The sequence below is a fragment of the Sceloporus occidentalis genome, unplaced genomic scaffold, assembly GCF_023333645.1.
Source record: "Sceloporus occidentalis isolate IW3139 unplaced genomic scaffold, rSceOcc1.0.p SCAF_13, whole genome shotgun sequence".
In the NCBI taxonomy this organism is placed as follows: domain Eukaryota; kingdom Metazoa; phylum Chordata; class Lepidosauria; order Squamata; family Phrynosomatidae; genus Sceloporus; species Sceloporus occidentalis.
Genome location: NW_028316993.1, coordinates 796552 through 823724, shown reverse-complemented (window position 1 = coordinate 823724; position 27173 = coordinate 796552). Strand labels below are relative to the sequence as shown.

General features: G+C 45.3%; 1 protein-coding gene across 1 annotated transcript; it reads right to left on the bottom strand.

The window, feature by feature from the left end:
* Positions 1 to 2945: 2945 nt before the first annotated feature.
* Positions 2946 to 27150, bottom strand: ZC3H4 (zinc finger CCCH-type containing 4). The gene is made up of 14 exons (XM_089479263.1): positions 26905 to 27150; positions 15854 to 16070; positions 15322 to 15432; positions 14459 to 14675; positions 13334 to 13476; positions 13147 to 13243; positions 12800 to 12930; positions 11757 to 11867; positions 10311 to 10422; positions 9823 to 9932; positions 9234 to 9601; positions 8594 to 8874; positions 8112 to 8366; positions 2946 to 7305 (listed from the first exon to the last, which is right to left on the bottom strand). The coding sequence occupies exons 1-14, from the start codon at positions 27135 to 27137 to the stop codon at positions 5804 to 5806; spliced, it is 3888 nt and encodes a 1295-aa protein (XP_089335389.1). The 5' UTR covers positions 27138 to 27150; the 3' UTR covers positions 2946 to 5803.
* Between the last annotated feature and the right edge of the window lie 23 nt (positions 27151 to 27173).

The following is a 27173-nucleotide window of genomic DNA, read 5'->3' as shown; positions in this document are numbered from 1 at the left end:
GAGAAAGGGATCAAGTGTAGAGTCAAGTACCAATTATTCTTAGCTGTCCATCTGGTGCCTGGATAAAGTTTGTGGAGTACCAGTGGGCATAAAATCACAGTTTGAGCAGGGACGTAGCTAGGATTTTGGGAAGAGGGGGTCCAGACTAAGTGCCACCATTATAATGGGGCTTGAGTGCAGCGGCGCAGCAGCACACACCATTCATTTTTCTAATGGAAGGGGGGGGTCCGGACCCCAAGACCCCCCCCCCCCCGGCTACATCCCTGGTTTGAGCGCTTCTGGTGAAGAATGAGAGCCAGAAACTATACTAGAGTTGCTGGAAAGGCCAGCAGACAAGTGACTCCAGAAGCCATAACAGACCAACAGGCTTTGTTGGAAAGCAACATGCAGAAGAGACTTTAAAAGACAAGACATAGATAGGTATGTATGTGTAACAGCAGGGGCGCATCTTGTCCACAGGTTGCATTGCTGCTGTTGGAGTTGTGCATCATTTCCAATTCCAGGAACTGGCTAAAATAAGGCCAATTTCTGCAGGTTTTTACAGGACTGGGGTGAGGAGGTTCAAGCAGAGCCAAAATGCTATGTTTGTTTGGTGGGCTTCAATGTTCCTTTGCACAGGTTTCCTCTTTCTTCAGCCAAGTTTCTTTCCAAAAAAATTCTTTTGTGTGTTTTGGGGGTTTGAAGGGTATCCATAGGCTTCAAAAACCACAAAGTAGGTCCCCATGTGCCACACTGATATCAGATTGGAAATCTATGGTGCCACATTTATTTATTGGAACAGCAACTTACTTATGCTAATCATATTTTAGATTCAAACCATTTTTTTGGCTTGGTTTTTAGGGAGACTGCTCAGCTTCCACTGCAAGAAGCCCGAAGTAAGGGACAAATCCATTGAGACCTAGAACACTGGCGAGAATCAAAGGGAGCTGAAGGGGCCGGTTGTGCGTTCTAACAATGCGGAAGTGCTGGCGGCCAACTCTTCCCCTCCGGCTCAAGTCCAGGGCGGACCCATATTTCCGTGAGGAGCTGCACAGAGATTACCTGGAAGACTCTGACCTCTGCTAATCAGCCTCGGGCCCTAAAGCTTCCTTACGTTCCTGACCCATTTTTCCTGCCATAAGCAGATCAAAGGCTATTTATAGTTCTCTTTCTCTCTCTTTCACATTCACACACAAACACATACCTTCCGTTGGTTCAATTAAGTAATGAGATTGTGCTATCAGAGGCAGACCCAGCTGCCTCAGATCTTTAAAAGGCCTGGGGAAGGGGCAGGCACAACCTCCTATCCAGTCCTGCAACAACCTTCTGTGTTGTGGTCAGAGGACACCCACCCAAATCTGCAGGAGCAGGTCACTCACTCCAACCCTATTTAGCTTTTAGGTGGCAACGCAGAAGTCAGGCAAATAAGAAATGGGTGTTTGAAGAAGAAACAGACAAGCCTGATCACTCACCTAGAGAAGCTGGATGGGCTAAGATGCAAGTCAGATGTTAGTGCAATGACTGAAGGCCACCATTAAATGAGAGATTTGGTGGCTGGGGTCTTAGGCCCATCTTCAGAGGGAAATGTGCAGTGAATGAGTCCCCTTACCACTTTGGTGTTAGGTGGTGTCTCACAGCAAGGGTCCAACAAGGCACTTTCAAGGCTTGAGTTACAAAGCAGCAGTGTGTTTCCACACAGCACTTCCACCCCTGAACTCCTCTGGGCACAGCCACGATATTGCCTGAAAGAAAGGGCAACCAAACTCACAAATTTGGGAGATTAGGGTCTTGTGAACCAAATCCTGTCATGCCTAGGCATTTGTGCCTACTCACAGCCCAATTTGGAAGGACGTGGAGAATAAAATAAAGTAACTCAGGTCCACCGTCCTGTGCTTGATGGACTCTCTCAAACTGTACAGCAAGGCAACTGGAGATCCACCCCTTGGCTCACCTCAGTAGCAATGGCCACATTAACCAACAGAAGAGAATGGGAAAGATTTAGTTTGAGCAATAGCAAGCAACCTGAAGGCTACCTATAGTCCCTACAACCCACCTGTTAGCCTACTATGGTTGCCCCACTGCTATCACTATCAACCATGCCATGGAGAGCCATCCCACCTAGAACTGGATTCTCATCAGCTCCATTGGGCAGATGGAAAGAGGATGAATGGGAAAGGAAACGGGATGTTTGGATAGCCATCCCTTATGCTCCATATCTTTTTTTACTGGAGAAGAAACAGAAGCAGATTCTGGTCACTTTGTGTCAATTTAACAAAAGGGTGGGCAAAGTGGCGACATTTTTGTGGCCCTGGAGGTTTTAAATGATCCCAAATGGCTTCTGGAGGCTGTAGGGGGCCAAACATGATGTTTTTGTGAATGACATGTGGCCCTTCAAGGTGATCCTTACCCTGTCCACCACTAGTTTAAAGTATTGCTCTTCCCAGAAAACTTAAAAGGTATGTTTCACACATATGGGTTGTGGTCTCCTCCTCCTGAGATAGCATCCCTTACCCTTTGGTTTCTCACTTTCTCCTGCACCCGTTGCTTACCGGATGTTCCCAGGTTTCTGTCAGGCCCCCGTCAGACTGAAGCACTCATATTGTGCACAGCCAAGCACATCATGGATACCAAAAATGTGCTAAATGCTTGCCAGCATGAGCTCTCAGCAGAGAACTAGAGACTGGGAGGGGTTCAGCAACACCAGGGATGGCAAAGCACCCCAGAAAAAGAGTATTGCAGCCACCACCATTTTCAAGAAATGTCACCTTCTGTCTCAGTTTCAATTCTCTTAAGTATTCTCCATCATTAGCAGCAGGACAAATTCATATTCTCTAGATCTCCAACCTCACGAACATAGTCTCTTGCTTCTGCCAAACATCCCTTGGCTCAAAACTGTAATGACACCTCTCTCCCAGAAGGAAGGAGCATCCGAAGTGATTCCACACCAGAGGCAGAGAGACAGCAGCCCTTAAAATCACTGCATCATTTAATGTCAGCAGTACAATGATAGAGGAGACTTGAGTCTGGATGACATTGTTGGAAGACAAATGTGTGATAAAAAAAGGAAGTAAACAGAGCCATGCAACCAAAAATTCACTGTAAAAATACCAGTACAATATATACAAACCCCTTGTCAATATTTACATTTTATAGCATTTTTATAAAGCTCTGGCAGACAATAGGCTTCAACAGTTAGCAAAGGTTTGAGTTTTTGCAATCCATGGGTTACGGAAAGGATTTTATGTTTGTCTGTTTTACCAAAAAAGAAAAGAAAACTGATTTATTATACAAGTTTCACTGAGCATCTATACCTAACCAAGCTCACAAGACAGAATTATTTCACAAAGAAACTCTCTAGTTAAAGTTACACTCACAAACTTTACACCAGTTTAAGAGTCATAGCTTCCACCAAAGAGCCCTGGGAACAATAGTTTTCAGGGGCTGCAAGGAGTTCTGTCCTAGATCTTTTCCCTGCTGCAGCACTAGAGTACCCAGATTTCAATGTATATGCATGCAGAGCCATTAACAGTGACACTCTACAACTCTTCTGTCAGTTTGTAGAAGAGGCAGCTGGTCATTTCGGCTTTCCATAAAGGAAAATGGATTTACATTTGTAGTTAGTAGACTACGGTTGCTCTTCCTCCCTGTGCTTAAAGAACAGTTTTTGCCATATATTGTGGATTTAACACTCTTGAGGCAAGAAAGAAACATTTAAATGAAATAAGTGTGCCTGAAACAGAAGAACTTGCAAAGGTCCTGGCATTGGGGAAACCAAGGAAGTCTTTCTGACACCTTGTTTTTAAAACAAACACTGCTAAGAGTAGGCACTAACTGTGCCCATCTCAACCGACCCTCATTCCTACCCTCTCGACCTCAACACCAAGTCATTCTCCTGAAAGCTGTTTTCAGGTTCTAAATACCTTTTCCAAATGAGATAAGCCAGACGAGTTCCTCTACTTCTACCAAAGCCAACAAGAAGCAGTCCTTCTTCACTTCTGGAGAAGTCCCCAGCTCTAGCCACCTCAAAGAATACAAGATATTCAAAGCTCCTGCCACTAATAGACAGGGGCCTATTCTCTAGGGCAGGCCTGCCTGTTCTAGCTTTTGAGGAGCTGAACCCTACTGCAGCATATGCTTCCTTCAGCAACCGTGGGGCTGCCTAGGAAATCTCAAAGTGGAGGGAAAGACCTGGTACTCCTTTCCAAATACTTATCATCCTTTTCTATACCCCCGAAGTGGACCCATTCGACAATCTCCTTGTGCAGAAGGGGCCAAGTGCCTTGGTTCTGACAAGCTGTAGCAGCTCATGTTTTCCCATGCTTTTTTTAAAAAAGATACATTTTCCAAGCAACTCCCTTAACACCTTTGTTGTGAATACTTTTGTTCACACCATCAGGGGTGTTGAGTGAATGCAGTCTCTTGCCTAGAGATCCTTGAAAACACAAGTAATCAGAAGAGGAGGTAAGAGAATGAGAAAAGCATCGCCTGCCAAGTGTGGGAAGGACCACACCAATAGGCAATGGGCCCTTCTTGCTGTGTGTCTTTAACACAAAGACAACAGGATGCCTCCCCTGAAGAGGCTGCTCCAGGATAGCAGCAGTTGAGGGCCAGAACTGTACCTTGCAGGTCTCTCTGTCTGTGTGTGGTGGGACCTTGCCAAACCATCAGGTTCTGCCCAAGACTTGGTTATAATGTGCACACAACCCCTAAAGGACACATTGAAGGGGGAGGCAGAGGGTCTCTGGTACTTGTTTCTGGCCCCTAAGCTGCTGCTCTTCTGACAGTCACTGAAAGGGTTATCAGCAATAGTTCCACTTTTAAACCTATGCTAGATCCTGAGCCCTCCTTGACCAGGATGCTCTCAACTGGCATGCTTCAAGTGCCTCATTCCACTTCCATAAAAGGCCTGTGGAACTGCCTGCTTTTTATTGAGAATAACAATATGCAGGCAGCACTTGGGCAATGGCAGACTTTGCCTTTTTTTAGAGGAAGAGTGCAGAAGACACACAAGTAAGATCTGAGGGATATTAATAATTTAATTTGAATACTACAAACTTTGTTTTGGTAGAACGCATCCGTACCCCCCCCCCCCCCGCCAAAGAGGCCACACACCAATCATGTGTAGCACCCTGTTCTAGCCCAGCTGGATCTTGTCACAATCCAGTAACTTCAAGGAAATGGCAGAAAAAAACAGATACTTAAAACAAAATCCAACACAATTACAAAAATAATCCAACATGGTTACTTCTCCATGGTAATTTTCACTGCACTAGATTTGTTGTTGCTTTTTTTGCTTTTTTAAAAAAGGCTATGATACACATACTTTGTTACAGTTTAAGAAATGAAGATACATATATATTCTACAGATCAGCATGGCTGACAGCTTCATCCCTTTAAGCTACACGTAGGAACAGTCATTTTATTCCCCACCAGTCTCTCCTCCATCATCACACAGGTAATACCTGACAAGGAGAAGCAGGTGGGGTTCAGACATAGCCCACTGTGCAAAAGAAAAAAAGGCTAAAGGTGGGATGAGCTGGCCCAGATTTTCAAAGATTTAAAGACATTGAATGATTTTAGGAAGAGCTCAAAAAAGTCCAAGGAGGAACTCTTGGAGCATCACACAATACCGGCTAACACTACTTGAGATACTCTGATTACTTGTTTACAATGTAGCTGGGAGTTACACGCTACAGGACTGAGTGAAACCCAGACAATCTATATACAAGGTATATTATGAAGGGGAGCATTAATGGAATAAAAAACAGTTACAAACACTGTGGCTTCTCTTGGACACAAGGCTGCATCTGCAAGTCTTTTAATACTACTGGCAGAACGGGGAGGCGGTTGGGTCAAAGCCTTTAAAAACGTCCTTCAAGGAGCCTGCGTCCTGAAGCTCACTACCCTCCTGGGCAGGGCTGTTCCCTGCAAATGGGCTGCCCGCCCCGGACTTGGAGGCCTGCTTCACCATGCCATAGATGGGTGGCACAGGGAGGTTGTGGACACCAGGCTGCGGGGCAGTGTCTGAGGCAGTCGTGGTGGCAGTGGCAGTGGCAGCAGTAGAGGAGGCTGCCGCTGTCTTGGGTCGTGGCCGATTGTAGCTGTTGTATCTGTCAGTGGCAGTTTCTGCGCTAGGCTTTTCTGCTTCCAACTGATCCAGGGCCGACCGACGCACAAACAAAGGCTCCTTCCCTCTGCTGCCTTTGCTGCTGTTATCAGGTCCCTTGGCAGATGGACTCCCCTCCCCAGCAGACTCAGCCATCTTGCTACCTGAGCCAGGAGTCCGGGGGTCATAGAGACTGATCCCACTGAGGACACTGCTCTGGCCGGTGCCCCGGCTTAGCCCTCCAGCAGTAAGCAGACGTGGGTCATAGGGAGCTATGCCAGGAGCTGCCTCAGAGCTAGCAACAGGAGTGGCTGCCGGGGCACCGGCTTCGGATGGCTTCGAGGTTCCTGATGATGCCTGCTCAGATGCTTTGAGAAGCCTGGGATCAGACGGCGTCTTCCGCGTCCGAGGATCACTTGGCTTTTCGCTCTGGCCTGGACTGCCACCGGCTGCATTGACTGTCTTCAGTATCCTGGAAAGCAACTCAAAGTCTGGGAGGCTGGAGCTGGCTGAGGGCTCCACTGGAGCTGCTGATGTCCCACGTTGTCTGGGATCAGAAAGGCTGGCACTCTGAGGCCGGTTTAGACGAGGGTCAAGAGCAGGCAAGGACTGGAGAGCAGGAGGGACAGGGACAAACTCCTGTTTGGGGACAGGCAGTGGGATGAGATCTTCGGGGCTCCACAAGATCATGCGGGCAAAATTGGGCATAAGCAGGACAACATCTTTCTTGATGTGGCTGAATTGCTGCAGCTGGCAGCGCGGGTCCCTGAGGGTATGATTGGGTAATGGCTCTAGGGGGATTGTGACTGGCTTGTCTCTGAGGGACCTTTCTCCTTCTTCCTCTTCTGGACCTGGAATAGGTTTCTGAACAGTAGTGGTAGGGCTGGAATGCAATGGGTCTGGTTTTGGGGCAGAGGGAGGAATGTGCCGAGCCAATCTTGGGTCAGTAGGCCCTGCATCTCCAGTACCAGATGGAGCTGAAGGCTCTAGGTTTCGAGAAAGCCTGGGATCACGCAGAAGACGGGGGTCAGCCGGCCGGCCACTTCCTGACTGCTGACCCTTTTGAAGTCGAGGGTCACCTCTGCCCAAGCTTGGACCGGTGTTACCAGTGGCGTCTTCGTGGGGCCTGCTGGAACTTTGCTGCCGCAATGTCTTCAGGATGGAGCTGACGCTGATGCTGCCATCATCTTCATCACTGGAATACCAATTGCCAGTATCACCTGGAAGAGCAATGATCATAACCATGAACCCATAGCACTCATACACCACTTCTGCTACATTCAAGAACAAGGCAGAACAAGGAAGTATTTGAGATAGCCAGGTCACAAGGGAGTTATTTACTTAAATGGAGAGTGTGTTGCTCTTTCCAGAAATCTCCAGGGCAATTCATAATGTAGAAAGGAAATTATTCCCACCCAACCCCCCATCATCAGACAAGTAAGGAGGGCTGGCATAAAGTCAAATAAAGCTTCAGGAGATGCCTCATTTTAAGATTCTCCGATGCAAATAATAATAATGATGATGATGATGATGATGATGATGATGATGATGAGCCTTACAAATTAATTGGAACTTTCGGAATTTGTGGATGAGAAATGGTAATCTTCCTCCCCACTTTTGCATGTGCATGATTATTCAGGATCAGTCAGGTATGTGAATGATCCCTCTAGCTGTACAGCTTGAACTACTTCTAACACAGGTTTGTGGCCTTGATGGGAACTGTACCAAGTATGAATAACAGCTGATGTGCCCTCCATGGAGGTGAAGGCTTATTTCCTTCTCCCCAGCTGGAACAGAAGAAAACCACAATACTCCCAGGCACAGGCAGAAATGTCTGAAAGCACCTCAAGATAGAAGGAAGGAAGGAAGGAAGGAAGGAAGGAAGGAAGGAAGGAAAGACAGACAGACAAACAGGCTTAATGGTGAGAGCACTTCTGACCACTAGAAAGTGGGAAAACTGCCTAGTCCAAAGTGGGTGGGTAGTGATACAAGCCCATGGGGAATATGGCAACATCCAACCACTTGCCTTCTTCATGGTCACGTTCCTGCTTGCAACCATCTCCCTGCCGACGAGCTCTTTCCTCTTCTTCCTGCTGCTTGTGGTGGATACGCATATACAGGGCCTTCTGGGTGGATGGGAGGAAGTCAGGTACATTGGTGGAAGGTTTCTGCAGTCTTGAGACCCCTCCTTCTTCACCAAAAGAATCAGGTTCAAGGGTTGGGTCAGGGAAGATATTCTCTCCTTGCAATTCAGGCATCTCCTCAAAGTTCCCATAACCCTCTGGCATGGAAAAAAGAGCAAGGAAAGAGACAGTGAGAACATTGGAGCTAACCAAAGCACCAAGGAGAGCCTCCACGAGAAGTAAGTTTCTCAAGTCCGTTGCATGTTAGCACAGCCTGCCAAAACTGCTAGGATAGCCAGCCAGCCAGCCCTTCCTGGAAGTAATGACATGTTCCATTCAAAGCAGGCAAACATCTTTACCATTTCCACCCAAAACAGATACTTGCCTGGACTACGCATCAGGGCAGGATCCATCTCCAAGCCTTCTGGATGCTGGTAGAAGTTGTCATAGAAGTCTGGTGCTGGTGGACCAGGCGGCATCTCCTCAGGACCAAAGGGAATCATTGGGGGCCCAGGGCCCATAGGAGGGCCAGGGTTAATCCCTGGACCCATTGGCATGTCTGGACACAAGTCCGGAAGCATGTCCGGAAGCATGTCTGGAGGCATGTCAGAAAGCATTTCTGGATGTCCAGGTCCAGAAAACCGAGGTGGAGATGGACCTGGATGCCTACAGGGAAAGGAAAAAATGCAACAAGTGTCAGGGAACCCCCTCTGGAGCAGCATTATACAGCTACTCTACTCAAGAAGTGGGACCTTTCTGCCCTTTTCACCACCAGGGAGAAGCAAGACAGGCTGATCTTCTGCACATAACTTTCTGCTGTATATCAGGAAGTCAAAAAGGAGCACAACTCAGAAAATCTATGACCAGGTGAGGGGGCAGTGATTTTAAAGCCTGAACCAAAATCACCCTTTGCTAGGGACATGAATTTGATAATCCGTTTCACCTCCATTTCAGATATCATCTCCCCTACAAAAAAAATCCTGGCCTCCTGCAGCCCCTTACCCTCACAGGATGGTGGTACATACCTCACACCCAGTTTCTCTGCCAGTTGCCCCGTGGGCCTCACAACAATCTCAAAGAGCGATGGGATCTTCTTATACATGTCCTGCTGCTGCTGCAGCTGTTGAGGTGAGAGGGGCTCCTGGGGTGGAGGCGGCATCTGTGGGGGCCCTGGGGGTGGAAGAGGTGGAGGCGGGGGTGGAGGAGCAGGTGGGCCACTGGGAATCGGACGGCCATTGGGAGATGTCGGAGCTGGTGGTCCTGGTGGCCGAGGGGGAGTGGGAAGAAGTCCCACCCCAGGAGGTGGTTTGGGTAAAGGGTTGATGCCCTGTTTCTTGAGCTCCTCCACTTCCTTCTCATCTTCTGCTCCTGCTTCAGCATCATCTGCCAACATCTGAGCAATGATCATAACAAAAACACTTATAATTGAGTGAGGAGCAGAGACGCATCTCAATAGTGACCAATTCCACCTACCCCTCATTCCCACACTTTGCATAGATTCTGGAGCATTTGTGCCTGTCGATGGGCATGCTGGCTAAGGCCAGTCTCTGCCAGAAACAAAAAACAAACACATTTGGATGGTGGGAGTAGCAGCAGCGCCCTCATTCCCCTCACCTTATCCAGCAGCTCCCGTGTCTCATCTGTGAGTGGCTCATGGGAAAACATACAGTCATCACCATTGATGCAATTCCCAGTTGTATGGAACAGCTTACAAGGGAAGTCCCGTGCCAGACATTAAGGAATACAAATCATACCAAACACAAAAAGGATAAAAAAGAATACAAGAGCAACTTTCTATTTGTGGAGCATCCTTCCTCCTTCTCAACTTATGGCCTGGTCAATGCTATATTTCAGTAAGAGAGATCCCAACACCCCATCTGCAATTAGTGGCTCTAAGTTACATCCAGGAAACCCTTGCTGATTTCTACAGTTAGATATCCTGCTCAAAATTTTTAGATGAAAACAGGCTATTTGGATTTTGCAAGTGATGAAAGGCACACCAAGAGCACAGATCCCCCCCCCCCCCCCAGCAATAGCAGCTTTCCTCTACAAATGCTGGACTTAAGAGCCAAGCTCTGCAAAGAAGGAACCAGAAAGGATATCATGCATGTATGGACAATTCTCAGCTCTGGCACAGTAGCCTGTAATGTAAAACTTGCACAATTCCCGCTTCTTTGGTAGCTCAATATCATGGCTGAAGTTGCAGTGTTCCCCCTGTGAAGAAAAATGCAGAAAGGACCACTTGGTTAGCCAACAGAACATCATGCAAGGCATTTTTTTAACAGTTCAACACCACACAAAGAATTCAACAGCTCACCCTCTGATGAACCAAGATTTCCCACAAAGAGAAAGCAATACTCCCACCCATCTGAAATAATGGCTGCTCTGGAAATTATTGCCACCAGTAGAGTATCTCACAGTGCCATCTTGTTCTCTAGCAATGCCTCCAAGGGCCAACGACAGGGTCACAGCTAAGGCCCCTCATGCCAGGAGAGCCCAAGAAAACATGTCATGCTAGTGCTAGTGCAACTACGACACCCATATTATACAACTGATACAAATAGCAAAAATGGACAGAGTGTGGAGCTATGACAGGAGAAAAGGAGAGCTTATCTGAAATCCTAAGCTCACGCACAAGTTTGCACCTATCCCAGTAGCAGCATAATGTTATGACTGCAAATGAAGTTGTATCAGTGTAAACATTTCCACTGAAGTTAGTGGAGTAACAGAAATGATGGTCCCTACATCTTGCTGTCCACAACTACACCAGAGGGCAGGATTTCAACTAAATCTTCAGCAAACCTGCAGGCGTCCCTGCCCTGCTGGGCACCTTGTTCTGACCTCAGAGCAATTCACGCTTGCAGTGGCAGCACAGGCCAGTTCGTAGGAACCATGTGGGAAAGCAGCTGCCTGGAGCTTGCTCAAAACCAGCAGCAGGTAAGGCAGGGGTTCAGGTGGAATTTGGGGCCAGAATAGTCTGGCAGCAGCCTGGAGTATTCTGGTAAATGTAGATATGCCCCATGTCAATTTCTGCAGTGAGATTAAAACTCACAACTTCAGTGTATGTTTCAATGGCTGTATGTGGAAATCTGAAGGCCTCAGAACAATCTAACACCCTCCCACATTTCAAGGACAAACTTTCATTTTTGTTTTATGACAAAATTTACACAGTTTCTGTTTTCATTTTTTCCACTTTTCAGGGAAAAAAACATTATACATGTGCTTAGGTAGCACGTATATTTGCTTAGGTAGCAAAGAGAAAAGCTTGCAGTTTTCTCTGTAGGACAAGAGACAGCCATTGTTTTGCTTCTACAAATCTAAGGATTTCTCTATTTTGACATTTCATAAATACGCCAAACAATAAAATTTAATATGCTAGTTTATGCATGAAACATTTTATGTTGCTGAAGCAGCAACATTTGTTTTGATCTGATATGAAAGCAAGTATTTCTCAAAAGTTTTAGTCTCTCCTGCAAAAAAGGCGCATGTTTCAAAATTCCAGAAATTTTACACATCTAGCCACATGAAAATTAGTACTGAACACTTACCCAGGTGCATCTGCCCTCCACAAAATACTTGCAGATCACTTTTCCTTTCTTATCTGATTGCTGGTGAGATTTATCATGGTCGTTCCGCCTGTAATTCCCACCGCCTCCATCCTAAAGGAATCACAACATTCATCTGTGGTATTCGTATGTTACTTCTCAATCAAACCATCCCAAAGCAGTTTACAAATTTTAAAAGTAAAACAATCCATAAAAATACAATGAAACAGCACAAGTTGGAGGCTATGGCAATAATAAACATACTAGTAACAATGGAAAACACTGAAAAAGCTCTTCATCCTGCCTCCTGAGACCTAAATTCCAAAGCTGGAGCAACTAATGGCAGATACCACCTTCCTCACCTAAGACAGCAGGGAGACCCACTCCAGGGCCTATGAAGCAGCTGGGCAGGTCGCTTGGGATAGGCTGGCTGTTTTGTCTCTTGTTGTTTAGGGATTTTATGGTTAAGATCAATACCCTTGAAGTAAGCCCAGAAATAGACCGGGAATCAATCCAGTTATTTTACAACTAGTGAGATGTGATCCCTCTGACTGGTCACAGTTGGCAGCTGCTGTGTACTGTGCTAAGCAAACTTTCTAAATAATCTTAGTATCAGCTCTGATAAAGGTATGACAAGGATCTAAACATGATGTTATAAGTCTTTACAATTGTGACAATTTTTGGACTCTGTCCAAAAGCTGCAGATAGCACACACATCCTAAGCAGCATGTGAAATGTACTTCATGCTACCTGCACTTTCAAAGACAGGGTCTGCTCTGTTAGCAACCCTAGAATGCAAACATGATTCTTCAGGGATAATAGATTCCCATGAAAAAATAAACACATAATTCCTCATGGGTCAGACAAGACACCTACCAGTTACTTCTCTGTCTTGTCAAACTAGTAATCTATCAGCCCTTCCCCAATCTCAAAGAAGAAGAAGAAAAAAGCAAATGAAGCATCTATGTCTCCCCCTTTCCATTCTGTGCCTACTGAGCCAGGTTTATAAGACTAAAGGATCTTTGTGAAGGGGCTTTGTCACTCACCATGTCGTCATCATAGTAATCATCGTCATCATTCATTCCTCCTTTGCCCATGCCTCTGCCACGGTGACCTCTTCCCCGGCCCATCCCTTTGCCTCCTCGCCCCCTGGAACGACCTCGGCCACGACCAAAACCTGAAATGAGAATATTTTTGTCAATGAAGCGTAGAGGTATAAAGTCTCTTCAAGTAAACATAGGCCACCAAGTTCCTCAGCCCAACAAAGGCCATGCAAAAGACCTAGAAGCAGAAAATATTAATGGGGTATTGCTCAGCCCTCCCTCCAGCTTGCTTGGCAGTGGCTCTTCCAGATGACAAGAGTCTTAGCCTGGCAGAGCCCAGATCCACATACCTCTCCCTCTGTTTTCCTTGCTTCTGCGATACTGGTTCAATTCTTTGGAGTAGTCATCATATTCTTCATCACCCATGGGCTCTTCTCCTTCACAGTACTGTTAGCCAGAAAAGAGAAAAAGACTCAGCACTGGCAATCACAATTAGGAGCTGGCCAACTTCCAAGAGCTCACGTCCTTCAAACTCACCTCCATTTCATCTTCATATATTTCATCATCATCATCATCAGGGTGATCTCCTCTTCCCCTACCACGGCTGCCTCTGCCCATGCCTCGTCCTCTCATTCCTCCTCTTCCACGTCCACGGTAGCCTCGGCCTCGGCCACGACCACCTGTTGATGTAAAGAAGACTGATCAACCTCCAGTGCAAAACTAAAAATTGTGTGCAATACTTCTATAAGTTTCTCCATTATGCAGGAAAAAACACCAGTGTCCTGCATCCTTTTCTGTCTACTGAAGACAGTAAAAGTGTGAAACAATATCTAAGAATTCAACGAGTCGTCTATTTGAGCTCCATGAAAGAACTTACACTACTGAGAGTAAAAACTGTAATAAAGAGACGTATGGCACCTTAAAGAGTTTACAGTATTTGAAATAAACTTTTGTGGATTTCAGCCCACTTCAGACAGCTTATTGCAAATAAAACCTGTTTGTATTGTAAAGTGTCACAAAGTTTCTCTTTGTGTTTTTGCTGTAAAAAGACTAACAGTGCTACTCCTGCTCCCACAGTCTCAAAGTAAAACAGCAACAGCAAGTACATTTCTATACCGCTTATCAGTGCACTTAAGCACTCCCTAAGCAGTATACAATATGTAAGCTATTTGCCTCCAACAATCTTGGGTACTAATGAGGAGATGAAAGCAATTGTGACAAAGTCGGTCAATTAAGAATATTGAGTAATGCAAAATACTAATGTCTACTGGAATTTAGATGGGCCAAACTAAGAATGCTCAGAGCTTTCATAAAAGCCTACATGGAAATCAACAGACAAGATCTCACAACTCCTCACTGGTGATGAAAGGAAGGATAGTAAATGCACTTCCATCTTCAGACTTTTTGCATTCATCTTATTTCCCCCCCCCCCCAAAAGTCATACCCCAAAGCCATCTAAAAACCCAAGTGAAATGTCTTTGACTTGCAAAAAACTGCTGATTTTGGGACATGCACAGATTTTTGTTTGGGGGACATATTTAACAATATCAAGAGTACAAATCCTTCCTTCCACACATATTCAGCCTCCCTGCTTAAATAACCATCAAGCAGCCTCTTTGATGCCCTATGAACTTGGGATGTAGGCTAGAAGGAGAAATGTACCTCGACCCCTATGTGTCCCTTCCTTTGCCCTTCGATACTGGTTCAGCTCCTTTGCGAAATCATCGTATTCTTCTTTCCCCATGTCGTCATCATCTTCACCCTCATAGTCACAATACCCTTCATTTTCATAATCGTCATACATGGGGTAGTTCTTGCTCTCCATTTTAGAGTACCCCTTTTTGGGGGGACCGTGAGACGATGAGTATGGCTGGTGGGACTGGAGACAGACAGACATATGATTAAGAATGGACGCATGAATGACTTTGTATGCCTGAAGGAGAAATCTCTAGAGTACAAATGGTCCTTCTTGCCAGTCTTGTAAGACAACACCTCCTCCCAAACCATCCTTACTATAGGAAAAAAGTAGACATAGGCGCGGTACAGACTGCCCAAAAAGGGCAGCCTGCCGGCGCCTGTTTTTCCGCTGGAGGGAAGCCTCAGCTGCCAAATGGTGCGGCTTCCCGCAATTGGAAGAACCTGAAAAAAGCGGGTTCTTTTTACGCCGTGATGGTGGCGTAACAAGTTCACTATTGGTGCGCTCGTTATATAAGTGCCATACAGGACTTACATAACAATTGCGGTTACATGTATACAGGGCGCCGCCACTGTTACACTCTCATCACGTGTGAGGGTTGCGGGTCGTGTGGGCACTCCACCCCCCAGGCAACCCTCACATGTGATGAGGACGCCTGAAAGGCTGGTATGTACCGGGCCATAGTCCATTGTCACTTAGCTTTAAAACCAAAAGAAACAAACAACACTGCCTCCATTGCCACCTTCATTAAATTAAACTCCAGTTCTTACTAGGCACCAACATCAATTCTCTGTCAATAGCCAAATGTATTTGTAGCATCAGTTCTTACCGAAGAATAGACAGGGCTGTACTCCCTGTACTTCCGGTGCCCTTTTTCACTCGGGCTAAAGTCGGAGTCATCGCTATAGTCTGAGAAGTCATCACTGGAAGAAGCATGGCGCTGCAAAGAAGAGTTCATTTGTTAAAGATTGTCATAAGGCCTCAACTTGGGCATCAAGAGTAGAGGGAGGAAGAAGGGGGCTGTCCAAGGCTGTGGGCATGCTGAGGATGTAACTGCCATTGACTGGGGAGGTATGGGAGTTCTGCAGACTGCCTGAAAGTGTTTGCTATTTCTTGGCATCCCACTGTTCCTTTCTAAGCCAGAGGCAGAAGGCTTGGTCGCTGCTGCAGAGCCCATAATGATCGAGCCGACCTGGATCCCTCTCCTATCCAAGCTTAGAACTGAAGGCTGCACTGTAAGAGGCTTAAAGCAGGAAGACAACCTGTGCTGGGCATTTCCTCTGTGTTGCCAAACCTCTGCCCCCAGAGCTGAGCGAGCACGAAAGGAAAGGCTAAACCTGACACTCTTCAGCTTCACTCACCTTGTGCTTGGATTTCCGTTTCTTTTTTGATCTTCGTTTCTCCTTCTCTCGCTCTTTCCTCCGTTTTCTTTTTCTTCTGTGAGTCTTTTCTTCATCTGAGTCACTGTGATGCTTTTCATTTTTTTCCTTCCGGCTCTTTTCTTGCGACTCTGAGGCCTCGTGGGGCTCCTCACCCCCATCATCTTCCAGCTCCCCTTCTTCCAGCTCCCCATCCTCCCTGAAAAGACATCAAACCAGGATCACTTGGTTGTAAACAGCAAGAGAGACCTGTCAGCTCAGGTAAATTTCCAATTAAAAATATGGCAAATGTCAAGTACCACATGCCTTTCAAATATTACAATCTGAGCTATTCACCAGAAAAAAAATCAAACTAGACCTCCTTCCTAGAACAGCCTCCCTACACCTGAGCCTGTTGGTTACACACCAATAGTGATATAGCTGTAGCCCAGGAGTGAGCAAAGTTTGAGACATCTGACACTACTTAACTGCCAACCACTCCCAGCACTCTTCACCAACTGATTACGTTGGCTACGAATGATGGGAGCTGGAGTCCAACAAAATTTGCAGAGCTGCTCTAGCCCCAAGAATCTGTTCCCAAGAGTGGAACCTCCTTTGAGGCTGAGAGAGTGTGACTCACCCAAGGTCACCCAGTGGGTTTAAATGGCCGAGCTGAGAATCCAATCCTGGTCTCCAGAGTCATAGTCCAATGCTCAAACCATTGTACCATGCTGGCTCTCAGGCCTTCCTTTACCTCAAGCTAAAAGTCTCTATGCTTTTTAAACATAAAAATTGCTAGAACTACCCAGCACTTCTACCTTAAATCCAAAACCAGAAAGCCATTCACCAAGGAAGCATCACACTCTTTCTCATTGAAAAAGATTTGTCCTTTTCACTGCCTCTCTGTTACAGAGACTGGGAGAGAAAAAAGCCAGAGAGGTCAATGTGGTTGGCCCATCAGTCTCCTCAGGTCATCTATGAATTATGCCCATACCCCTGCCTGCACTATGTCACAACAGCCCCTCTCTCATAGGGAACAAGCTTATCCGTCAACTCTTATGTGATGCTTCATTCGTTTGAACATTGCACAGGGTTGGCCTTTGCTTGAATTCTTTGTCAGGTACACAGGTATATTCTGTTTCTCATTCTGGGGTGGCAAAGTAGGTCAGAAAGTACAAGCAATTTCTCTACTACCTGGTGTTCTTATGCAGCCAACAAAAGTGACAAGCACTTAATGGGAAAAGATCTACAGATGTCTCAGATCATCCTGGCACCTGCTCAGCACATTGCTGTTCTAGCTAAGGCAGAAGCACTGTGGGCATCAGGCAGCCTGGTTGATTTCTTCTAGTTAAAAGCAAAACTAGCAGGTTGATTCTCTAGGTCAGTTGTAGTTTTGATGGTTGCCTTCAAATTATGTGCACCTAATGTAGGCTAAAGCATCAAGAAAAGAAACTCATTTCATAGTGGCTACCAATAAATACTAGCAGAGGCACACTTACTGCTGCTATACAAGAGCTACCCTCTCTTTCCAAAACATCAGTGGCGGCAGCAGGTTTAACAAAAGGAACACAAAGGCCTCATTCTGTGCAATTCTACTCAGACATAAACCCCACTGAGTTCAATAGGATTTAATTCCAGGTAGGTGTGTACAAGTCTTCAGCTTTTACTACCCACAACTGGAAAAAACTGATGGCTTTAACTATGATTTGTCTAGGAACCTAAACTGATGTTCTTTATTGGAATCTACTTCTTGTGTAGCAATTTTGACAACTGGCTATGATCCAAGCTCACACATGATCCAGACTTAACCACGCTTAGAGTAGGTAAGAGTAGACCACTGAAATCAGTAGGCTATTCATTTTTCATAAGTTTAGGCCCACCGATTTCAATTGGTCTATTCTAAGTCAGAATTCTAATGAATAACTACACAGCTAAGGAGTTCTGAAAGGCTAACAGCATATGCAGCGTATTAAAAACAATGCCAGGATAATTTGTGATGTTCCAGTGCTTTTTAGCCAAATGGCACAAGCATAAAGACACTAATACCTGCTCACATCTATTCTGTTAAGAACCCAGCATGCTTGCAGGAAGCCACTGGTAAGACTTAGGTATATCTACAGCCACCTTTTGGCTTCATGGTTATAAATGACAGGATTGTTTTCTTGGAATGAGGGGGGTTGGGAAGAAGCAAAGTTTAAGAGTCAGAAGTGATCTGCATTGTGTTTCCCTCTGTAGAGCCCTTCCTGCCTTATAGTGAATACTAGATGTTGCTTTGCGTATTTCCTGTGTAAGAAATGCTGCTTCATGACTGACTTTCTTCAAAGACCTGCCAAATCACTCCTAGAAGGCTGCACATAATTCACTTCTGCCATTCGACCATAGGCACTTCCTTCTCTAGGACTCAAGAGGGCATAATTGTGGCATGCCACTACTTTCAAAGACAGTGTGCTATCTTGGACAAGAACTGAACTAAAGCAACTAGCAACCTCCAGAGTTACGGTATTTGAAACACTTCCACAAATGGGCAAGTGTGCAACTGTGATTTCTAAGAATCAAATTTGGTAACACAATTTATTAGCTCTGGCTGTTCAACTTCTGAAACAACTCATAAGAAAAAGAACACTTGACACCTCAGTTATTAGCAAAAGGAGGATTTTGAGCAGTATACAGGTGTTTGTAGCAAAGATGGAAGTCAAGATTTCAAGGGCTGCTGGGTCTTGTCTCTTTAGCCACATCCCTGTGATAGCACCTATCCCTTCACCTAAATCTTTCACTTAGGCATAAACACAAAAGACGTAATGCCTTCAACTTCGAAGGCACTGAAGACTTATAATACAATCTTATGCCTGCTTGGTCACAGACAAGTCCTACTGTGTTCATACTGGGGCTGGCTCTCTAATAAGTGGATTTAGGAATGCAGCCAGATTATGCTAGCATTCATCAACATGGTCAAAATGAAAACATTAAAGTGATCAAAAATTTAGGGGCTCAAGAACTGTGTGTAAAGCAATTCAGCAACTCTGAATAAAATTATTATAAGTGAAAGTTACAGGGCTCTGCCAACTTCAGTGTTGAGCTTGCCATACATGTTCACTCTGGCTATAGAGCAAGGCAGTGCAGTTGCCATTTGGCTATGGGGCTTTCAAAAGTTAAAGCTGATACGGGGGGAGATGGCTCGCCTTGTGGTTGGTCCACCACAGCCCCCAACCCCTTTACTACACTGCAGAACCCTGAGATTCATGTAACGTATTACATCACAAGCACCCAGTATGACCTCATGGATTACAGCTGAAGCCTGATGAAGCAGACACATGAGACTGGAGTTGTCCAAACAAGATCTGGATCTAAAGAGGAGCAAAATGGCTCTATCCTGGTTAAGCCAGAGCAAGAATCAATACATGGCAACAACATATAGCTACTACTATGTGTATTTCGTGTCAGTCATGCCAGAGGTAGCAAGATCTCAAGCCTACAAAAAGAGCATGCTAGCGGAAAGGTGGAGAGAAGCGATGACAGTTGGGCAGGAGGCCACCAGCACTGGTGAAGATCAGTAGAAAGGTTATGTTTTGGAGATCCGGAAAAGGTCTGGAAACTGACTCAAGAGATACAGAGTAAAGACAAAGAGGTCTTCCAGGCATAGGATGAGGAAGAAAAATGAGAATATAAAAAGGGAACAAAGGGGCTCAAGAGAGGACAAGATGGATGCAAATACGAAGGCACAGTAAGTCAAATGAAACTTTGAACGGAACTGACTTACAGACAGGTGTGCCATCACCATGATTATAGGATAGAAAGATAATTTCAGCACAGAAAACTGAAGCCATAAAAGAAACCCCAAGGCTGCAATGGTATGTGCTTCTGGTTTCGCTCTACTGAGATGATGAATTCTTACTTGATTACAGCAACCAGTTTACATCTATGTTATAGCTGGGATAATAATTTCTACCTTCTGACTTGGTGCCTCAAACCAGATAGAAATAGCGAAAGTGTTTCTATCTAAAATCAAGCTAAATATCTATGCTGGTTGGAAAAATGAAAGCCAGGAAAACACAAAGTTAGGATCCTAAACTATGGGACCAGGTTGTGCCGAAATATAAAGGGGGAGGCGTTTCTCTCTTGCACTGCTTTTGTGCAAAGAGATGATTAGATCTGACAATCAGAACTAAGGATTAAAGCACTATACTATAGCATTAACTAAGATCTGTACAGGTTATTTGATCCGAGTAAGGCAATGGCCTATGCACACCTGCAATATGCCCACTGTACTATTGATACACTGGAATACTAATGGAATAGCAATGCGGGATCAGACAAAACAAAGGCACTTTCAGTCCAGCATTTCATTTCCACAGGGACCAAGCAGTTGCCACAATGGAAAGCCCATCAGCAGGACCTAAGAGCAACAGTGCTCTCCTACTTATGTGCCCCAGCAACAGATATACAGAGGAACACTAGCCCTGCTACTGGTGGAAATGACACTTTTGCTTAGAAACAATGTTTTTTGAACAGAGGGCATTTTTATGCAAATACCGTGCACAAATGGTCTTTTCACAAAAAAGTCCCAACATGCAATAATAATAATAATAATAATAGAAAACTGAGTATAAACTCTCATATTGTTTGCCAAGAACATAATTTTGTTTTTCAAAAAATCATTCTTGAAGACAGGAATGGGGGAAAAAAACCTCCACAATGATTTCCATCTTTATCTTAAATGTGATCACACCATGGATTTTTATAAGTGAAATACCATACTGGCAATTTATAAAAAATACTATTATAATTATTGTTGTTGTTGTTTCGCATTTTGCCTATTGTGGAGTTTGCTTTTTAAACAAGAGAAAAACAAAACTTGTTTTCTTTATGGCAGCTGGACACTGGATTGATCTTTTCATCAAGCCATCCATCACAGTTCCAAGATCTTTCCCCTGCTCAGTCAAGGTAAGATCAAGTCCCATTGGTAGATGTGAAGTTGGGATTTTAACTCTAATATGTACCACTTTCCACTTGCTTACACCGAAACTCACTTGCCATTTTAATGCACATCTTAACTGGAATGATCCTTTGGGAGCTCTTCACAATTCATTTTTCTTCTAACCACTCTAAATACTACTGTAGCACCTTGAACACTTCACTCTTACCCCATGTTGTTTATGAAACAGTTAAAAAGCACCAGTTGTAACAAAGATCTGGTGTACAAACCCCAAAACTAATTCATCTGAGGACATAGACTGAAGTCTATGAAAGCTGATGATGCCAACTTATTTCTTTCAGTTAGTCTGAAAGGTGCTACAAGATCTCTCTACGTATTAAAACTATATATTCATCTTTACTCTTTGAATAATTATAACAGCCATATCTTATCATGTCAACAGAAAAGATGGAAAGCTCTGTTTCAGTCATTGGCAACTTGCGACTCTGTCAATGATGCTGAATTGCAGCTCCCATCAGTCCTACCAAACACACTCAACAAGGAGAGATTACAGGAGTCTAACATTGGGAAGGTCACATGTTGCCCAAGCCTGCCATATTTGAATACCACAAAACTGGGGTATGTAATATGGCTCCATGGATAAAGCTCATGGGTCTTGGTATGTTAAGCAAGCATACAAATGTTTAAATCACATTTCTATACCTGCATAGTATGTGTACTTTAATGCAACAAGCAAAAACCCAATTTCTGCCATTATATAAGACTAAAAAAACTACTAGCAAGCAAAGATCTCATAGAACAAAACAGATCTGAAAATGAGGAAGCCTACTCCCAAAGAGTGATAGTTTCCAGATCACTTGTATGTAGATAAAGCTCCACTGAAATAAATGGGACCTTCATGCACTGAAATATTTTCCACATCCACTTAGATGGAAGTCACCCTCCCTGAATTCAATGGGACTCGCATCAAAATAAACATGCTCAGAATTGGGCTTCATCCTCCCTGTCAATACTTTGTCGTAATAGGGGTTTAGTACTTATTTTTCTCTTTATCAGAATCTACAGCAGGCTGAGGACACCCAAATAGTTTATGGAGATTTCAGAAGTAAAGTGACTGTGCCACTGGCACCTATAATTTTGCCTTACTTCCCTTAAAGCTGGAAGCCTTTAGACTTTCAAAGATGTGGTTGGGATTCAGGTGCACAGTTCACTTTGCCCTCTTTGAAAAGCCCTCTTTGCAGGAGAAACTTGGGAGGGACAGGGGCTCGCTAGAGTTGTTGGAACCACTCTAACAGCCTTCCCTAATCCATAAGTAACTCATGAAGCTCTGAATCATCTATGGACCTCATAGGAAAAACAGTACTTTTGGACCAACAAAAGTATCAACAGAGATGGGTGAAAACTCTGTGTTAAACTATTAAAAGGTTCTGCCTAAAGAAGTAAGTAATGATGTATGCAGGATGCTTTTTCTGATTTTAGGTTCCTTGGGCAGAGCATTGTAGAAGAGAGCACTCAGCAAAAACAATCCTCTCCTGCATTCACTCAGCTCTGGCTCCTCAATGTCCATATTAGCAGTCATTTAAGCATTATGCATCCACTCTGTGGTTTAAGGAGTATTTTGGGGACTGTATGTTTTAGACTGTAAGCCTAAGGGCAGGGAACTGTCTCATTAACTTTGTAAGCAGCTCTGTGTGGCAGAGGAGTGTGTGTGTGTTGGCGGGGGTATAAATGAAATGAAATGACTGAGGCCTACTCTGACGGAGAGTTTAATATCCTGCCTATCTTTGTAACGGCTGTCTTTAAATTGCCAGTTAATGAACTTATTTGTGTCTGAGCAGTTAGCTTGCTCTTTCTTTATCATTCCTTCCAGACATAGTGCTGACTCATGGGATTCTTGGAAGACGCCACTGAATCAAGTCTGCCCCCATGTGCCAGATTCAACAGGGGACAGGACTCCAGAGGGTCTGGCAATGGAACAGAACTACAAGTTCAGCAAGAGCCATCCAGGCCTCCGCCAGCCCAAGGACTAAGGGCAGTGGGAGAAAAAGGAGCTTTACCCAGCTAAAATGCTCCCCATTTTTCTTGTAAAACAACCACAATTTGCCAGTATACTAGTATAAGATGCTTAACTGGGCTGCATGATTTAAACCACTTCCCTTTTAGCATTATACACAACTGCCAGGTAAATAATCAGTCCCTATGGTACTACTAGAGACCTCCTACTTTCCAAGTAGTTCATGTGCTCCCTTGTGAAATGCTGAAAAAGTCTTTGTACAGATCTCCCATTTCTCTCTGGAATCCTTTATGTTCCAATTAATGCTCCAGCAGGCCTTACAAAGCCCTGGTTTCCTAGCCTCCCTTAATGGGAGAAACTGTATGTGTGAAGTGCTTTGAGCACTGAAGGGAAAAAGTTCAACACAGATGCTTATAATTATTATTATACATTTAAAGCTGCAAAGTCACAGTAGTGAGAGGTTAACCTACATTCCAAGTTTAAGCATGCCTCTATTCACATGTACCTAAAGTCTCCTGCAACTCTCTGTAACACCTCAAAGCCATCTACACTCTCATCTCTTTTCTGTTTTACTGAGTCATCTGAACCTCTTAACATGGGATTCACTGCCAAGGCATCATCAGCTAAAATAAGCCTGTAGTATGCTGAAAGACTAGTCCCAAGCAAATGTAAAACTGCTATACTTTTAATCTCTGGAAGGGTGAGCTTTTATACTAGAGGTTGAGTCACTCTTATCTGAAATGTTTAGGAACAGAAATGCTTTGGATTCTGGAATTTTTTCAGATTTGGGAATATTTGCATATACATAATGATATCTTAGAGATGGGAATCCAAGTCCAAATGAAATTCATTTATGTTTTGCGTACACCTTATACACATAGCCGGATGGTAATTTTATACCTAATATTTTCAATAATGGTGTGCATGGAAGAAAGTTTTGTGTGCGCTGAACTATCGGAAAGCAAAGGCATCACTATCACAGCCATCCATGTCGGCAATTTTAGATTTTGGAGAACTTTGCATTTTGAAATTCTAGGTAAGGGATATTTAACCTATAAAGCTAATGGCAAGACTCACATTTTAAGAGCATTATGAAATTAGTTGCTTCCTAAATACAAGGCTACAAACATAATGGTCAAATGACTGAAACTACTCTGGCTACCAGAAGTGGGCAAGTGACTGGAAAAGGACTGAGAATTTGCAGCCAAACTAGTTGCAAAGGTAGCTTTGTCACTAATTCCCATGTGAAGATGGACCAGTGATGGTGAACCTTTTCGAGGTGCCCAAACTGCAACCCAAACCCCACTTATTGCAAAGTGCCATGTCTCTCTGGCTTTCTAGTAACAAACTCTGGCAAACTCTGTGCTGTTGTGACAGCACATGTACCCACAGAGAGGGCTCTGAGTGTCACCTCTGGTGCGCATGCCATAGGTTCGCCATCACTGGATTAGACACACCACATAGCAAGTAGGGCACTAAGGAAAAAGTAGGTGGGTTGCACTTTTAAAATTAAAAAACAACTTTCCCACTATTCTTTTGTTTTGTGAATGTTTTCTGGTATTTCTCGGTGGAGGAAAAGCACACTCAGCGGAAAATAAACAAGCCAGCGTTTCATGTAAATGAATATGTGGCCTTCACAAACTGTCTCTCTGCCTCCACAGAATAAACAGAATGCTGTACTGAGGGGCAAAGTGTATGGCCTTGTTTAATACAGAGAACTTGGTTTGGAAAGCACTGGGTTGGGCAAACAGGGGAAGAGCCTCATGCACATCACAGACAGTTATTCTAATTTGGCTTCGCTTAAATTGTGTGATGAACCAAACAGGAACTTTTCACAGGTTGTGTGACTTACAACAGGACACTGGAAAGGAATGCCAACAAGGTGCTTATACTGTACATGACTACTGTTTACCAAAAAGACAAAACCCTCAACAGAGGGAAGGGGACAGAAGAGTGTGTGCAGTGACTTTGGGAAGGCGGTGATTTGTTACACTTTGCAACTGCTGGTTGTTTTCTGAAACACCTTTGCTGTTTATCAGGCAGAACCTCCTGAGTCCACTTTCCACAGAATGGAATGAAGATGGAAACATTCTAGATGGAAACCCAAGCTGGAGCTGCACAGTGCTTTGCTTTTGGTGGGGCGGCGGGGATAGGAAACGTTTCCTCCTGCAAACATATCAACAGGACTTTGGACTTAAGGTAAACAGTTAAAAAATAAAAACAAAACAAAAAATAAGGATGAGTGTGTGCTTTTGTGTTGTACTTTCCCCTCAATACCACACATGAAAGGAGCACCAATCCAGACCAACAGAAAGGGGGCAGAACTCTGCTTAATTGAAATGCTTGCTCACTTTTACAGCCTTTTTTGTCTGTGGCAGGGAAATAAAGGAACAAGGCACAAAATGAAGCAGTCAATAAAAGAGGTTACTTACCAACCCAACCCCTGCAAGTCACATGAAAAGGAGAACTCCTTGGGGAGGGAGGTGTGCGTTGAGTGTGCAAGCGTGCGCACACTCACAAACACACAAAGGTGGAACAGTAGGGACTCTGTCTGCACTGCCCACCTGCCTTTGGGGGCTGGAGAGACAGAAGGGGGGCTGGATGAGGCGACCCCTCCCCAAGACAGACAGCCTCCTCTTTTGGGTTGGCTTTCAAGGGGTCTCAAGTGGCTACTATTAAGAGTGCATGATGATGTGGGGGGCAGGGTAGGGAAACAACACCCTGCCTCCCCAAGAGAAGGAGGGAGGCGGGGAGGGAGAAATGGGGCAACTATGACTTATTTTAGATTGCCAGTGGGATATATTAGTTTGAATGTTGGACCATGACTCTGGAGATCAGGGTTTGAATCCCTGGATTGCAGATGGAAACCAATGGGGTGAGCTTGGGCCAGTCACTCTCTCCCAGCCTCAGAGGATGGCTGTGGCCAAACCCCTCTGAAGAAACTGGCCAACAACACCCTCTCATAGGGTGACTTTGAGCAAGTCACCCTATTGCAGCCTCAAGAAGATAGTCATGGCCAACACTGAGGAAACTGACCAACAAAACCCTGTCACAGGGTGGCCTTAGGCAAGTGACCCTTTCTCAGCCTCAGAGGATAGTCATGGCCAACACCCTTTGAAGAAACTGGCCAAGAAAAGCCTATCATAGGGTGACTTTGGGCCCTTGTTCTAGGAATGGTCATTTTGTCACACTCTCTCAGCCTCAGAGGATGGCCATTGCCAACCCCTTTTGAGGAAAGTGGCCAAGAAAACCCTACGATAGGTGATCTTGGGCACTTATTCTGGGAACGCTCATTTATGATACTCTCTCAGCCTCAGGGGACAACCATGGCCAAAGCCCCTCTGTAGAAACTGGCCAAGAAAAGCCTATCATAGGTTGACTTTGAGCAAGTCACCCTTTCTCAGCCTCAGTCATGGCCAGCACTGAAGAAACTGGCCAAGGAAAGCCCTATCACAGGGTCACCCTGGGCCCTTATTCTGGGGATGGCCACTTTGTCACACTCTCTCAGCCTCAGAGGATAGTCATGGCCAAAGCCCCTTTGAAGAAACTGGCCAAGAAAAGCCTATCGCAGGGTCACCTTGGGCCAGTTGTGCTCTCTCTCAGCCTCAGATCCTCTGGCCATGGCCAAAGCCCCTGAGAGCCTTATCACAGGGTGGCCTTGGACAAGTCACACTCTCTCAGCCTCAGAGGATGGCTATGAGCCCCCAACCCCCCCCCCCTTTGAAAAAGCTAAAGGCTATCCTACTGCAGCATTACTATGAGGATCTGCATTAAGAGTGGGAGGACAAACAGCCCCAGGAGAAATGGGGGGCAAGGAAGGAAGGGGGGGCTGAGATAGGGAAATGCCTTCCCTCTCTTTCTGGCTCAATGCTATGGAATTCTGGGCCCCACAACAAACTCCAACTCCCAGAATTCCATAGCATTGAGCCAGAAAGAGAGTTAAAGCGGTTCCAAACCGGGTTATTTCTCCAGTGTGGCCATAGCTTTCTTCCTGCTCCTTCTCCCCCCTCCGAGACCTACCTTGGTGGCCCCCCTCCTCTCCTCTCCTCTCCCTCCCGCCCCCTCCCCCCGAAGAGACAGAAATAGAGAGATCGGCGTGTACTGGACCTTTCGTCCGGGCCGGGCCCGTGGTGGAGGAGGAGGAGGTGGTGGTGGTGGAGATGGTGGTGGTGTTGTTGTTGTTGTTGGAGCGGCCGGGCGCCGCCGAGGCCCGGGCTGCTGCCTTGGTTGTGGCTGAGGGAAGAGGAGGAGGAGGAGGCGGCGGCGGCGGCCGGAGAAGGGGACGGGGGGCTAGAGTGGGGGCTGCTGGGCGGGGGGACGCTGGGGCTCTCCACCGCCATGGACGGGAGGGAAAGGCGGAGGAGGAGGCGGCGGCG

What these genes read in the sequence shown, in the direction of transcription:
- ZC3H4 (XM_089479263.1), bottom strand. Translation starts at nt 27,137, where the DNA reads ATGGCGGTGGAGAGCCCCAGCGTCCCCCCGCCCAGCAGCCCCCACTCT. An exon ending in GGGCCCGGCCCGGACGAAAG is followed by an intron (nt 16,071 to 26,904) that starts GTCCAGTACACG and finishes ATGTCTTTTCAG; the next exon opens with GGAGGATGGGGAGCTGGAAG. An exon ending in ACAGCCCTGTCTATTCTTCG is followed by an intron (nt 14,676 to 15,321) that starts GTAAGAACTGAT and finishes GTCTGTCTCCAG; the next exon opens with TCCCACCAGCCATACTCATC.